The sequence below is a fragment of the Macaca nemestrina genome, chromosome 2 (assembly GCF_043159975.1).
Source record: "Macaca nemestrina isolate mMacNem1 chromosome 2, mMacNem.hap1, whole genome shotgun sequence".
Lineage (NCBI taxonomy): Eukaryota > Metazoa > Chordata > Mammalia > Primates > Cercopithecidae > Macaca > Macaca nemestrina.
The window spans coordinates 114267483-114282038 of record NC_092126.1 but is presented as its reverse complement, the minus strand read 5'-3'; the positions used below and the strand labels follow the sequence as shown (position 1 = coordinate 114282038).

Sequence of the window (14556 nt, the reverse complement as noted above, 5' to 3'; positions counted from 1 at the left end):
AGAGAGTCGGTGGGTGTTTCTTTAGTTCTCAGACTCTCCTCAGCCTCCACTAAGAGTTCTGTCATTGTCATTGAAACAACAGATCTAAGGAAATGAACAAGAAGACGACCTTGAGCTCACAGAGGGACTGTCATCTAAACCAAGGGAACCACCAAACTAAAGCCTAATTTGGTTGCATTTTCTGTTGACTTTTCTAAGTTTCAAATACTCAAGACTTCTGGAATTTTATAATTTCCTATCAGTTGATTAAAGAAAAAAGAAAAGATGAATAACACTGAAAGACCATTAGGAAGATTAAACAAGAAGAGAGAAAATCCAAATAAGCTCAATTAGAAACAAAACGAGAGATATTACAAGCAATACCGAAGAAATACAAAAGATCATTCAAGGCTACTATGAACACCTTTATGGGCACAAACTAGAAAACCTAGAGGAGATGGACAAATTTCTGGAAATATACAACCCTCTTAGATTAAACCAGGAAGATATAGAAACTCTGAACAGACAAATAACAAGCAGTGAGACAGAAATGATTAAAAAAAAAAAAAATGCCAACAAAAAAAGGCCAGGACCAGAAGGATTCACAGCTGAATTCTATCAGATATTCAAAGAAAAACTGGTAAAAATCCTACTGAAACTATTCCAAAAGACAGAGAAAGAGGCACTCCCTAAATCATTCTATAAAGCCAGCATCACCTTAATACCAAAACCAGGATAGGACATAACAAAAAAAGAAAACTACACACCAATATCCTTGATGAACATAGATGTAAAAATCCTCAACAAAATACTAGCTAACTGAATCCAACAGCATATCAAAAAGATAATGCACCACGATCAAGTGGGCTTCATACCATGAACACAGGGATGGTTTAACATAGGCAAGTCAATAAATGTGATATACTACATAAACAGAATTTAAAACAAAAACCACATGATCATCTCAATAGATGCGTAAAAAGAACTTGACAAAATCCAGCACCCTTTGTGATTAAAACCCTCAGCAAAATTGGCATAGAAGGGACTTACCTTAATAAAAGCCATCTAAGACAAACCCACAGCCAACATTATATTGAATGAGGAAAAGACAAAAGCATTCCACCTGATAACTGGAACAAGACATGGATGCCCACTTTTACCACTTCTCTTCAACAGCCACAGCAATCAGACAAGAGAAAGAAATAAAGGACATCCAACTGGTAAAGAGGCAGTCAAATGATCACTTCTCACCAATGACATGATCATATACCTAAAAAACCCTAAAGACCCATCCAAAAAGCTCCTAGAACTGAAAAATAAACTCAGAAAAGTTTCGGAATACAATCTTTTTTTTTTTTTTTTTTTTTTTGAGATGGAGTTTTGCTCTTGTCACCCAGGCTGGAGTGCAATGGCACAATCTCAGCTCACTGCAACCTCTGCCTCCCAGGTTCAAGCAATTCTCCTGGCTCAGTCTCCCAAATAGCTGGGATTACAGGCGTGCACCACTACACCCGGCTAATTTTTGTATTTTTAGTAGAGACAGGGCTTCACCATGTTAGCCAGGCTGGTCTCAAACTCCTGACCTCAGGTGACCTGCCCACCTTGGCTTCCCACAAGTGCAGGGATTATAGGCGTGAGCCACCGTGCCTGGCCACAGGATACAAAATTGATGTACACAAATTTGTAGCACTGCTATACACCAACAGCCACCAGGCTAAGAATCAATCAAGAACTCAACCCCTTTTACACTAGCTGCAAATAAAATAAAATACTGAGGAATATACCTAATCAAGGAAGTGAAAGACCTCTACAAGGAAAACTATAAAACACTGCTGAAAGAAAACACAGATGACACAAACAAATGGAAACACATCCCATGCACATGAATGGGTAGAATCAATATTGTGAAAATGAACATACTGCCAAAAGCAGTCTACAAATTCAATGTGATTCCCATCAAAATACCACCATCATTCTCCATAGAACTAAAAAAAACAAACTTACAATTCATATGGAACCAAAAAACAGCCCACACAGCCAAAGCAAGACTAAGCAAAAAGAACAAATCTGGAAGCATCACATCATCCTACTTCAAACTATACTATAAGGCTATAGTCACCAAAACAGCATGGTACTAGTATAAAAATAGGCACATAGACAAATGGAACAGAACAGAGAATCCAGAAACAAAGCCAAATACTTATAGCCAAATGATGTTTGACAAAGCAAACAAAAACATAAAGTGGGGAAAGGACACACCCTATTCAACAAATGGTGCTAGGATAACTGGCAAGTCACATGTAAAAGAATGAAACTGAATCCTCATCTCTCACCTTACACAAAAATCAACTCAAAGACGGGTGCAGTGGCTCATGCCTGTAATCCCAGCACTTTGGGAGGCTGAGGCAGGTGGATCACTTGAGGTCAGGAGTTCAAGAGCAACCTGGCCAACATGGTGAAACCCCATCTCTACTAAAAATAAAAAAATCAGTCAGGCATGGTGGCAGGCACCTGTAATCTCAGCTACTCGGGAGGCTGAGACAGGAGAATTGCTTAAACTTGTGAGGCAGAGGTTGCAGTGAGCCCAGATCATGCCATTGCACTCCAGTCTGGGCAACAGAGTGAGACTCCATCTCAAAAAAAAAAAAAAAAAATCAACTCAAGATGGATCAAAGACTTAAATCTAAGACCTGAAACCATAAAAATTCTACAAGGTAACATTGGAAAACCCCTTCTAGACACTGGCTTAGGCAAAGACTTCATAACCAAAAACACAAAAGCAAATGAAACAAAAACAAAGATAAATTGATGGGACTTACTTAAACTAAAAAGCTTCTGCACAGCAGAAGAAATAATCAGCAGAGAGTAAACAGATAATCCACAAAGTGGGAGAAAATCTTAACAAACTATGCATCCAACAAAGGACTAATATCCAGAATCTACAAGGAAGTGAAACAAATCAAGAAGAGAAAAACAAATAATCACATCAAAAAATGGGTTAAGGACAGGAATACACAATTCTCAAGAATTGTCCATTGAGAATCTTCTCAAGAAGATATACAAATGGCCAACAAACACATGAAAAAATGCTAAACATCATTAATCATCTGAGAAATGCAATTAAAACCACAATGAGATACCACCTTACTCTTGCAAGAATGGTCATAATTTAAAAATTAAAAAATAATAGATACTGGCACGGATGTGGTGAAAAGAGAATACTTTTATACTGCTGATGAGAACATAAACTGGTACAACCACTATGAAAAACATGTGGAGACTCCTTAAAGAACAAAAAGTAGATCTACCATTCGATCCAGCAGTCCCACTACTGGGTATCTACCCAGAGGAAAACAAGTCATTATACAAAAAAGACACATGCACACGCACGTTTATAACAGCACAATTCTCAATTGCAAAAATATGGAACTAGCCCAAATGCCCATCAGTCACTGAGTGGATAAAGAAAACATGTGGTGGTACAGACACACACACACATGCCATGGACTATTCAGCCATTAAAAAAAAAAAAAAATCATGGCATTCACAGCAACCTGGATGGAACTGGAGACCATTATTCTAAGTGAAGTAACTCAGGAATGAAATACCAAACATCGTATGTTCTCACTTGTAAATGGGAGCTAAGCTATGAGGATGCAAGTGCATAAGCATGATACAATGGACTTTGGGGACTTGGTTGGGGGAGGAGTGGGAGGTGGGTGAGAGACAAAAGGCTGCACATTGGGTACAGTGTACACTGCTCGGGTGATGGGTGCACCAAAATCTCAGAAGTCACCACTAAAGAACTTACTCATGTAACCAAACACCACCTGTTCCCAAAAACCCCATTGAAATTTTAAAATTTAACTTAAAAATAATTTTTTTTAAAAAGCTACATGCAAAAAACAAAAACCTCAAAAAATAACAGGTACTGGTGAGACTGCTGAGACAGAGGAATGCTTAAACACTGTTGGCAGGAGTGTAAATTAGTTCAACCATTGTGAAAAACAGTGTGGCAATTCCTCAAAGACCTAAAAACAGAACTGCCATTCGACCCAGCAATCCCAATATTGCATATATACCCAGAGGAACATAAATCATTCTATCATAAAGACATATGCATGTGTATGTTCACTGCAGCACTATTCACAATAGCAAAGACATGGAATCAATCTAAATGTCCATCAATGGCAGACTACAGAAAATGTGGAACACATACACTATGGAATACTATACAGCCATAGAAAAGCACAAGATCCTGTCCTCTGCAGGAACAAGGATGGAGCTGGAGGCTATTATCCTTAGCAAACTAACATGGGAACAGAAAACCAAATACCACATATTCTCACTTACAACTGGGAACTAAAAGATGAGAACACATGGACACATAGAGGGCAACAACAGACACTGGTGACTACCAGAGAATGGAGGGTAGGAAGAGGGAGAGGATCAGGAAAAATAACTAATGGATACTAGGCTTAATACCTGGGTGACGAGATAATCTGTACAACAAACCCCCGTGACATGAGTTTACAAATATAACAACATGTACATGTACCCCTGAACCTAAATCAAAACTTAAAATAAATAAATATTCCAATTAAAAAAAATACTACAAATAGAACTACTATATGGCTGAGTGCGCTAGCTCATGCCTCTAATTTCAGCATTTTGGAAGGCTGGGGTGGGCAGAGCCCAGGAGCTCAAGACCAGCCTGCCTGGGCAACATGGCAAAACCCTGTATCTACCAGAAAATGCAAAAATTAGCCAGGCCTGGTGACATGGTGCACCTGTAGTCCCAGCTACTTAGGAGGCTGAGGTGGGAAGATCACCTGAACCCAAGGAGGTCGAGGCTACAGTGAGCTGTGATGGCACCACTGCACTGCAGCGTGCTGACAGAATGAGACCCTGTCACCAATAAAGATACTCAAGATATGGAATCAATCTAAGTGTCAAATAACAGATGGATGAAGAAAATATGTTGTATATACACAATGGAATACTATTCTGCCATAAAAAAAATACTGAAATCCTGCCATTCGTAGTAATGTGAATGGAACTAGAGGACATTATGTTAAGTGAAATAAGCCAAAAAGAGAAAGTTAAACACCTCATATTCTTACTCATACGTGGAAGCTAACAAAAAAAAAAAACCTGAACCAAGGACACTGGGAGGGGAAGGGTAAGGGAGGATTTGAAGAGATTTGTCAAAGGATACAAAATTACAACTAAATAAAAAGAATGAGTTCTAATGTTCTATCCCATATGACTATAATTAATAATAATATACAGTTTCAAAAAGCTAGAAGCAAAATATTGAACTTTCTCAACCAAAAGAAATGATGTTTAGGATAATGGATATTCTAGTTACCCTGATCTGATCACTATATATGTATCAAAACATCACTATGTACCCATGAATACAATTATCATTTGTCAATTAAAAAATACAAATTTTAAACAGAGCCTGGCACCGCCCCTCACTCTTGCTTTCTCTCTTGCCATGTGATCTCTGCACATACAGGCTTCTCTTTGACTTTTGGCATGAGTGGAAGCTTCCTGAGGCCCTCACCAGAAGCAGAAGTTGGTGTCACAGCCTACAGAACCATGAGGCAAATAAACCCCTTTTCTTTATAAATTATACAGCCTCAAGTACTCCTTTATAACAACAAATAAACAGAATAAGACAGTAGGTATTGTCTCACTTTCAGATCTCAGTGAAAACTCTTTCAATATTTTACGACTGAATATGATGTTTGCTACAGGTATTTTAGTAGCTACCCTTTATTAGATAAAGAAAATTACCTTCTATTCTCAGTTTCCTTAGAGTTGTTATCATAAAAGGGTGCTGATTTATACTTCTGTTCTTTAAAAAATTTTAAACGGATGTAGCTCACTTTCCAGAAAAAGTGCATTCCTAAATATATATGATTCCTGGGTCATGGTAGGTTACATGTCCCCCCATACCCCTCTTAACAGTAACCCAACTAGATTAGAGCTCCACTCCCATATACATTGGTTCTATACCCACACTGCAACAGTTCTACTTCATTATATCATCTGAGACGGCTTGTAGCCATGCTGAACTGCTAGTCCAGGCTGCCCAAGTTATTTCCCATGGCATCAATTTTGCTTTTGTTAATACTCTGATTTTGTGTAATTTCTCTCTAAATTTATTTTTCCCACATATCTTATAGATTTAAGTACAGATTCTGGAGAACATGATCCATCTCAAGAATGTGTAAATGTTACAGTAGAAATACCCATATATGCCACAGAAGAGGATAGCCGTCAAGCCAAACTACATTTAAACGTATTTAGGCTGGGTACAGTGGCTCACGCCTGTAATCCCAGCACTTTGGGAGGCTGACGCAGGTGGATCACCTGAGGTCAGGAGTTCAAGACCAGCCTGGCCAACATGGTGATATCCCATCTCTACTAAAACTACAAAAATTAGCTGGATGTGGTGGCGGGTGCCTATAATCCCAGCTACTAGGGAGGCTGAGGCAGGGGAATTACTTGAACCCAGGAGGCAGAGGTTGCAGTGAGCCAAGATTGCACCATTGCGCTCCAGCCTGGGCAACAAGAGCAAGACTCCCTCTCAAAAAAAATTATAAATAAAAATCAAAAAATATTTAAGGGCTTGTTTTAATTAGGACTAAAGATGCCCAGTCAATCAGATGGAAACGCACAAATGAATGGACTATAAGGTAGTTCTATTCAAAGGCAGCTAAGCATGGGTAGATTACCTATTTGTAAAAAATAAATAAGAGGGCACAAAATACAGTTAGATACAATGAGTAAGATCTAGTATTTGATAGCACGATAGGGTGACTACAGTCAGCAATAATTTGTTGCACATTTTTGAATAATTGAGGGAGTACAACTGGAACTTTTGCAACACAAAAAAAAGTAAATGCTTGAGGTGATAGATACTACATTTACCATGCGATTATTACACATTGTATGTCTGTACCAAAGTATCTCATGTACCCCATAAATATATGTAAAAAACATGTTCTGACAGCCAGAAATTAATTATCTAATTGTTGCTAATACATTAGAATCAAAAAAGCTCACACCTTTATGCTGAACATAGATCAGAAAGAATTTTATATAACACTATTTCATCATGTGACTAATTACGGCTCCAGAATTACTGCTTATAATCTTATTAGCACAAAATAAATGTATATAATACTGCCAAAAATGATCACAATTTATGCGCTTTGTAGGTCCATACTCACCTTCACATTTTTCAAGAATCTGGACTGTTTCTCCTATTTCTAAGACCAACCCTTGAGGGACAGATCCTCGAAAGCTGCATATCACTAGAAAAGCAAGGATAAACACACCAATTAGCATTTTTAAACACTGAGACAGGGTCAGAGTCACTGAATTAAGCACTAAATTTTCTTAAATGTATACCTTCCCTTCTTTACTAATTCCTCTTTCTAAAGTGTAAACCCCTTTCCATTTAATCTACATTTTGAAAAATAATATTAGCAGTTTGGGACAATAAGACACATTGTGGGAAAACTGCTATCCATGAGTGGTGGGTTCATGTCTGCTTGTAGAAAAACATTTCTATTAACAGAGTCTCTGTCCCTTGGATACCCTGTGTTCAAGTGTCCTTTTTCAGCAAGTTTGTATCAATTACTTAAGAAAAAAAATAATATTAGGAGCTTCTTATCTACCACAAGCAAACAAATAGATATGTTTTAAAAGAATCGTCAAATAAATTTGATCATGCTTTGAAAAGCAAAAATCTCATAATAAAGATGAACAGAAATTAATGAAATAGAAAGCAAATGCACAACAGAAAAAATCTATAGATAACAATCAAAATCCCACAACTTTTTTAAGGAAATTGACAAACTGATTCCAAAATTCATATAAGAATACAAAGAATAAAGAAAAGCCCCATCTTACCTCAAAGTAATAAAAGCCATATATGACAAACCCACAATCAAATCACACTGAATGGGGAAAAGTTTAAAGCATTCCCCCTTAGAACTGGAACAAGATAAGGATGCCCACTTTCACTTGTCTCTGACATAATACTAGAAGACCTAATCAGAGCAATCAGGCAAGAGAAAGAAATAAAGGGCATCCAGATTGGAAAAGAAGACGACAAACTGTGACTATCCATCAATGATATAATCATACACCTAGAAAACCCGTCATACAAAAGATTCCTAGATCTAATAAACTAATTCAGTAAAGTAAGGTCTCAGGTACAAAATCAATGAAACAAATCAGTAGCACTGCCATACACCAAAAACCAATCTGAGAATCAAATCAAGAACTCAATCTCTTTTACAACAGCTGCAAAAAATAAAAATAAAATACGTAGGAATATACTTAACCAAGGAAATTAAAGATCTCTACAAGAAAAACTACAAGGCACTGCTAAAAAAAAAAAAAAAAAAAAAAAAAGTCACAGATGACACAAACAAATGGAAACACATGCCATGCTCACAGATAACAAGAATCAATATTGTAAAAATGACTGTACTGCCAAAAGCAATCTACAGATTCAATGCAATTCCCATCAAAATATCATCATCATTTTCCCCAAGAACTAGAAAAAACAATCCTAAAATTCACATGGAACCAAAAGAAGGCCTGAACAGCCAAAGCAATATTAAGTATCACATTATGGGACTTTGAATTATACTACAGGGCTATAGTTACCAAAACAGCATGATACTGGAATAAAAATAAGCAATGGAAAAAAAAAAAATAGAGAACCCAGAAATAAAGCCAAATGGTATTCAACGAAGCATACAAAAACATAAGCTGGGGAAAAAAAAACCACTGATATGGTTTGGCTCTGTGTCCCCACCCAAATCTTATCTTGAATTGTACTTCCATAATTCCCACGTGTTGTGGGAGGGACCTGGTGGGAGATAACTGAATCATCAGGGCAGTTTTCCCCATACTGCTCTCATGGTAGTTAAAAAGTCTCACAAGATCTGATGGTTTGATAAGGGGAAACCCATTTTGCTTGGCTTGCATTCTCTCTTCTCTTTGTCTGCTGCCATGTGAGAAGTGCCTTTCACCTTCCACCATGATTGTGAGGCCTCCCCAGCTACATGGAACTGTAAATCCAATAAACCTCTTTCTTTTGTAAATTGCCCAGTCTTGGGTATGTCATTATCAGGAGCATAAAAACGGATTAATACAGACACCTTATTCAATAAATGGTGATGGGAAAACTAACAAGCCACACGTAGAAGAATGAAACTGGGTCCCCATCTATCTCTACACAAAAAAAAAAAAAACTCAAGATGGATAAAATACTTAAATCCAAGACTTGAAACCTTAAAAATTTCGCAAGATAACATCGAAAAAAACTCTCCTGAACATAGGCTTAAGCAAAGAATTCCTGAGTAAGACCCAAAGGCAAATGCAACAAAAACAAAAACAAATAAATGGAACCTACTCAAACTAAAAAGCTTCTGCACAGCAAAAGAAATAATCAACAGAGTAAACAGACAACCCACAAAGAAAATATCTGCAAACTATGCATCTGACAAAAAAACTAGTATCCAGAATCTACAAGGAACTCAAATCAGCAAGAAAAAAAAAATCACATAAACAAGTGGACAAAGGACATAAATAGGCAGTTCTCAAAACAAGATAGACAAACAGCCAACAAACACATGAAAAACAAAAATGCTCAACATCATTAATCATCTGGGAAATGCAAATTAAAACCACAATAAGACACCACCTTCCGCAAGAATGGTCATAATTTAAAAATCAAAAAACAATAGATGTTGGCATGGATGTAGTGAAAAGGGACCACTTTTACACTGCTGGTGGGAGTGTAAATTAGTACAACCACTACAGAAAACAGTATGGAGGTTCCTTAAAGAATTAAAAATAGATCTACCATTCGATCCAGCAATCCCACTACTGGGTATCCATTCAAAGGAAAAGAAGTCATTATATGAAAAAGACACATCCACATGCATGTTTATAGCAGCACAATTCGCAACTGCAAAGACATGGAACCAACCTAAATACGCACTGACCAACAAGTGGATAAGAAAATGTGGTATATACACACCATGGAATACCACTTAGCTATTAAAAGGAATAAAATAATATCTTTTGCAGCAACTTGGATGGAGCTGGAAGGCATTATTCTAAGTGAAGAAACTCAAGAATGGGAAAGCAAATACCGCATATTCTCATTTACAAGTGGGAGCTACGCTATGAGGACACAAAGACATACAAAGTGATATAACAGACTCTGTGGACTTGGTGGAGGGAGGTTGGAAGGGGCTGAGAAATAAAAGACTACATATTGGATACAGTGTACACTGCTCAGGTGACAGGTGCACTAAAATCTCATATTTCATCACTAAAGAACTCATCCATGTAACCAAAGCCTACCTGTACTCTCAAAACTATTGAAAAAACTAAGAAGAAACTCCCTGTCAATCTTAAAGAACTTCCGCTACTGTAAATCAAGTCTTATAATCTAAAAACTGGTTCTTTGAAAACACTAACATTGACAGATATCTAGAAAAACTAATTAGGAAAAAAAGAAAAGAAACAAATTATCAATATCAGCAATCAAAACATTAAAATCATCATAAAAGGATATTACACAACAAAAGTTATACCAACTAATTTGAAATTGTACATGAGAGATGAATTTACAGCAAGGCAAAATCTACAAAAACTGGCAGAGAAGTTAAAAATTTAAATAGTCCTATATTTATTAAAGTAAAGTGAATCTGTAATTAAAAACTTCCCACAAATGAAATACCAGGTCCTGATGACTTTATCAGTGAATCTGTCCAAATATCTGAAAAAAATAACACCAATCATAAATAATCTCTTCCAAAGAGGGAATTCATTTTGAACTCAGCATGATAGCAAAGCCTGAGAAAGACATGAGATGAAAGGAAAATTACAGGCTAATCTTTCTCATTAATATAAACAAAAATATTTTTTAAAAAATACAAAGCAAATCCAATCCAATTATGCATAAAAAGGATGAAGCATCATGACCAGTTGGGGATTATTCCAGGAATGCAAGATTGGTTTAATATTAGAAAATCAATGAAGGAAAAAAAATCATATGATCATCTCTATGTATGAAAAAACTGATAAAATTCAAAGTCCACTCATGACAAAAATTCTTAACACAATAAGACTAGAAGAGAGCTTCCTTAATCTGATAAAGAGCATCTACAATGTGTCTATAGCAAACATCATATACATCGGTGATATATGAAACATTTTATCACTAAGATTAGGAACAAGAAGAGGACAGTCACTGTTACTATTTCTATTCAACACTGTATGCAGGACCAGTCAACACAAATAAGGCAATTAAAGGTGTAATAATTGGAAATGAGGAAATAAAACTGTCTTCATCAGCAGGTCTGACTGTGTATGCAAAAAAGTCAAAAAGAATATAGACATAAACTATTACAACAAATACATGACTGTAGCAAGGTCACTAGATACAAAGTGAATATTTTTAAGTCTATACATGAATAAACAATTAGAAAATTAAATGTTTTGAAAAATACACCACTTAAAACAATATCAAAAAATGCCATGTAACTGGAAATAAGTCTAATGAGACATGTAGAAGAACTCTACACAAAAAGCTATAAAATATTAGAGACATTAAAAGCCTAATAAAAGCATACATCATATTAATGAATTAGAAAACTCAATAGCATAAAAATATATATTCTCCCTAAATTGATCATTACATTCTCTGCAATCCCAATCAAAATCCTAATAAACTTTTTTGTAGAAATCAATAAACTGATTCTAAAATGTGTATAAAAATGCAAAGGATGAAGGAGGTGAACATATACTAAGAGATATCAAGCCTTTCAGTTGCAAAGAAAATAAGCTGTGAAAAAAATGTATATACCATGAGTCTATTTGCATGTGTATATATGTGTATATTTATATTTGATCTCTGCTGAAGACATCAAACCTGTTATTGGTAATCTGTATACTGTGGGAATATTTGGCTATATTTTCAAATACTTGTAGCATTATAAATCTGTAAATGTTTTAAATTCTCAAATTTAAAACAATTTAATTAATTTAATAAAATTAAATTCTTAAATGTATTTGGAAAATAAATTCTGGACAAAAACTTCTCAAATTTTTTAAAACTTTAAAAAACAGTTATACCAAGCTCTCACTTAATATTGTACAGACTTGGGAACTGTTAAGAAACATCAGATACTCATCGGTATCTTACTCTGACTACCAAGAGAAAAAGAAATGGTCTACCCTAGGATTTACTGCATCGAACCCTCCAACGGGGAGGGGAAAGGATTAGGTTCTGTAGTCTCAAGTCATTGCAGGTAGCCACAAATTAACAATGATATAGCTGTCTAAGATCAAAGACGTATTCTAAGCATGGCTCATAAATAAAACTACAATGAATTGCATAAGCACTTAAGAATTTAACATCAGCAGTTCTTTTACTCTTTAACAAACTCTTTATTGAGGCCCTTACTATTAAATTTCAATCTCCGGAGCACTCACCACCACTCCTGTCTTCTTATCTACATCACTAATTAACAAGAACATGTAAATTAACAACAGCCTTCATTGCTTAAAATTGAGTGTTTCGGCCAGATACAGTGGCTCACGCCTGTAATCCCAGCACTTTGGGAGGCCAAGGCGGGTGGATCACAAGGTCAGGAGACCGAGACCATCCTGGCTAACACCGTGAAACCCTGTCTCTACTAAAAATACAAAAAAATTAGCCGGGTGTGGTGGCAGGCACCTGTAGCCCTAGTTACTCAGGAGGCTGAGGCAGGAGAATGGCGTGAACCTGGGAGGCGGAGCTTGCACTGAGCCAAGATTGTGCCACTGCACTTCAGCCCGGGCGACAAAGCAAGACTCCATCTCAAAAAAAAAAAAAAAAAATTGAGTGTTTCATGTGTATTCAGAGAACCCATGTAAACTTCCCATTTCCATAACAATCTTCCTTCTACATTGGCTTTCAAATTATTTTTTAAAAACTAATACAGATCAATGTCATGAAGTGCTTCCCATTTTCTTCTAGTAGTTTTAGAGTTTCAGGTCTTACATTTAAGGGTTTAGTCCATTGTGAGTTGATTCTTGTAAATGGTAAGAGATAGACGTCTAGTTTAATTATTCTGCATGTGAATATCCAGTTTTCCCAGCATAATTTATAGAAGAAACCATTCTTTCCCCAATCAGTATTCTTGGCACCTTTGCCAAAATTAAGTTGGCTGTAATTGTGGACTTATTTTAGGTTCCCTATTCTGTTCCATTGGTCTATGTGTCTGCTTTTATGCTAGTACCACACTGTTTGGGATAATATTGCTTTATTGTATATTTTGAAGACAAGTAGTGTGATGCCTCCAGCTGTGTTCTTTTTGCTCAACATTACTTTAGGTATTCAGGGTCTTTTGTGGTTCCATACTAATTTTAGGATTTTTTTTTCCTATTTATGTGAAGAATGTCATTGGTACTTCGATAGGGATTTCATTGAATATGTATATCATTTGAAATAGTATGGACATTTTAACAATATTAATTCTTCAAATCCATGAGCATGAGATCTTTCCATTTATGTGTGTCCTCTTCAGTTTTTGTCATTAATAGCATTAGTTTATCATTGTAGAAATCTTTCACCTCTTTGGTTAAATTTATTCCTAGGTATTTTTTGTTTTAGCTATTGTATATGAGATTGTTTTCTTGTGACTGAATATTCGTAGCATATATAAATGTTACAGATTTTGTATGTTAATTTACGTTTATTTTTAATTTTTGTGGATACGCAGTAGGTGTATATGCTTATGGTATACATGGGATGTTTTGATACAGGCATACAATGTGAAAATAAGTGCATCATGAAGAATGGAATATCCATCCTCTCAAGCATTTATCCTTTGAGTTACAAACCAATTACACTCTTTAAGTAATTTTAAAATGTAAATTAAGTTACTGACCATAGTCACCCTGTTGAGCTATCAAACATTAGGTCTTGCTCATTCTTTGTAACTATTTTTTGTACCCATTAACCATCTCCACCTCCCCTCACCCAGCCACCCACTACCCTTCGCACCCTCTAGTAACTATCCTTCTATACTCTGTCTCCAATAATTCAGTTGTTTTGATGTTTAGATCCCACAAATAAGTGATAATATGTGATGTTTGTCTTTCTGTGCCTGGTTTATTTCACTTAATATAATGATCTCCAGTTTCACCCATGTTGTTGCAAATAAAAGGATCTCATTCTTCTTTATGATCGAATAGTACTCTGTAGTGTATGTGTACTACATTTTCTTATCCATTCATCTGTTCATGGATGCTTAGATTGCTTCCAAATCTTGGCTATTGTGAACAGTGCTGTAACAAACATGGGAGTGCAGATATCTCTGATTTCCTCTCTTTGGGGTATATACCCAGCAGTGGGATTGCTGGATCACATGGTAGCTCTAGGTTCTGGGTTTGGGTTTTGTTTTTGTTTTTTTTTTTTTTTTTCTTTTTTGAGATGGAGTCTCGCTCTGTCGCCCAGGCTGCAGTGCAGTGGCGCGATCCGGG

At 36.1% G+C, this 14556-nt stretch overlaps 1 protein-coding gene across 11 annotated transcripts in view; it reads right to left on the bottom strand.

Moving 5' to 3' along the window:
- Positions 1–14556, bottom strand: part of LOC105480503 (dedicator of cytokinesis 3) — a 647888-nt gene that overhangs the window by 563577 nt on the left and 69755 nt on the right. For all 11 annotated transcript variants that reach the window (XM_071091780.1, XM_071091778.1, XM_071091779.1 and 8 more), the window contains exon 2: positions 7227–7310. In XM_071091780.1, the coding sequence (XP_070947881.1) occupies positions 7227–7310 (84 nt within the window). The remainder of the gene's footprint in view (positions 1–7226; positions 7311–14556) is intronic.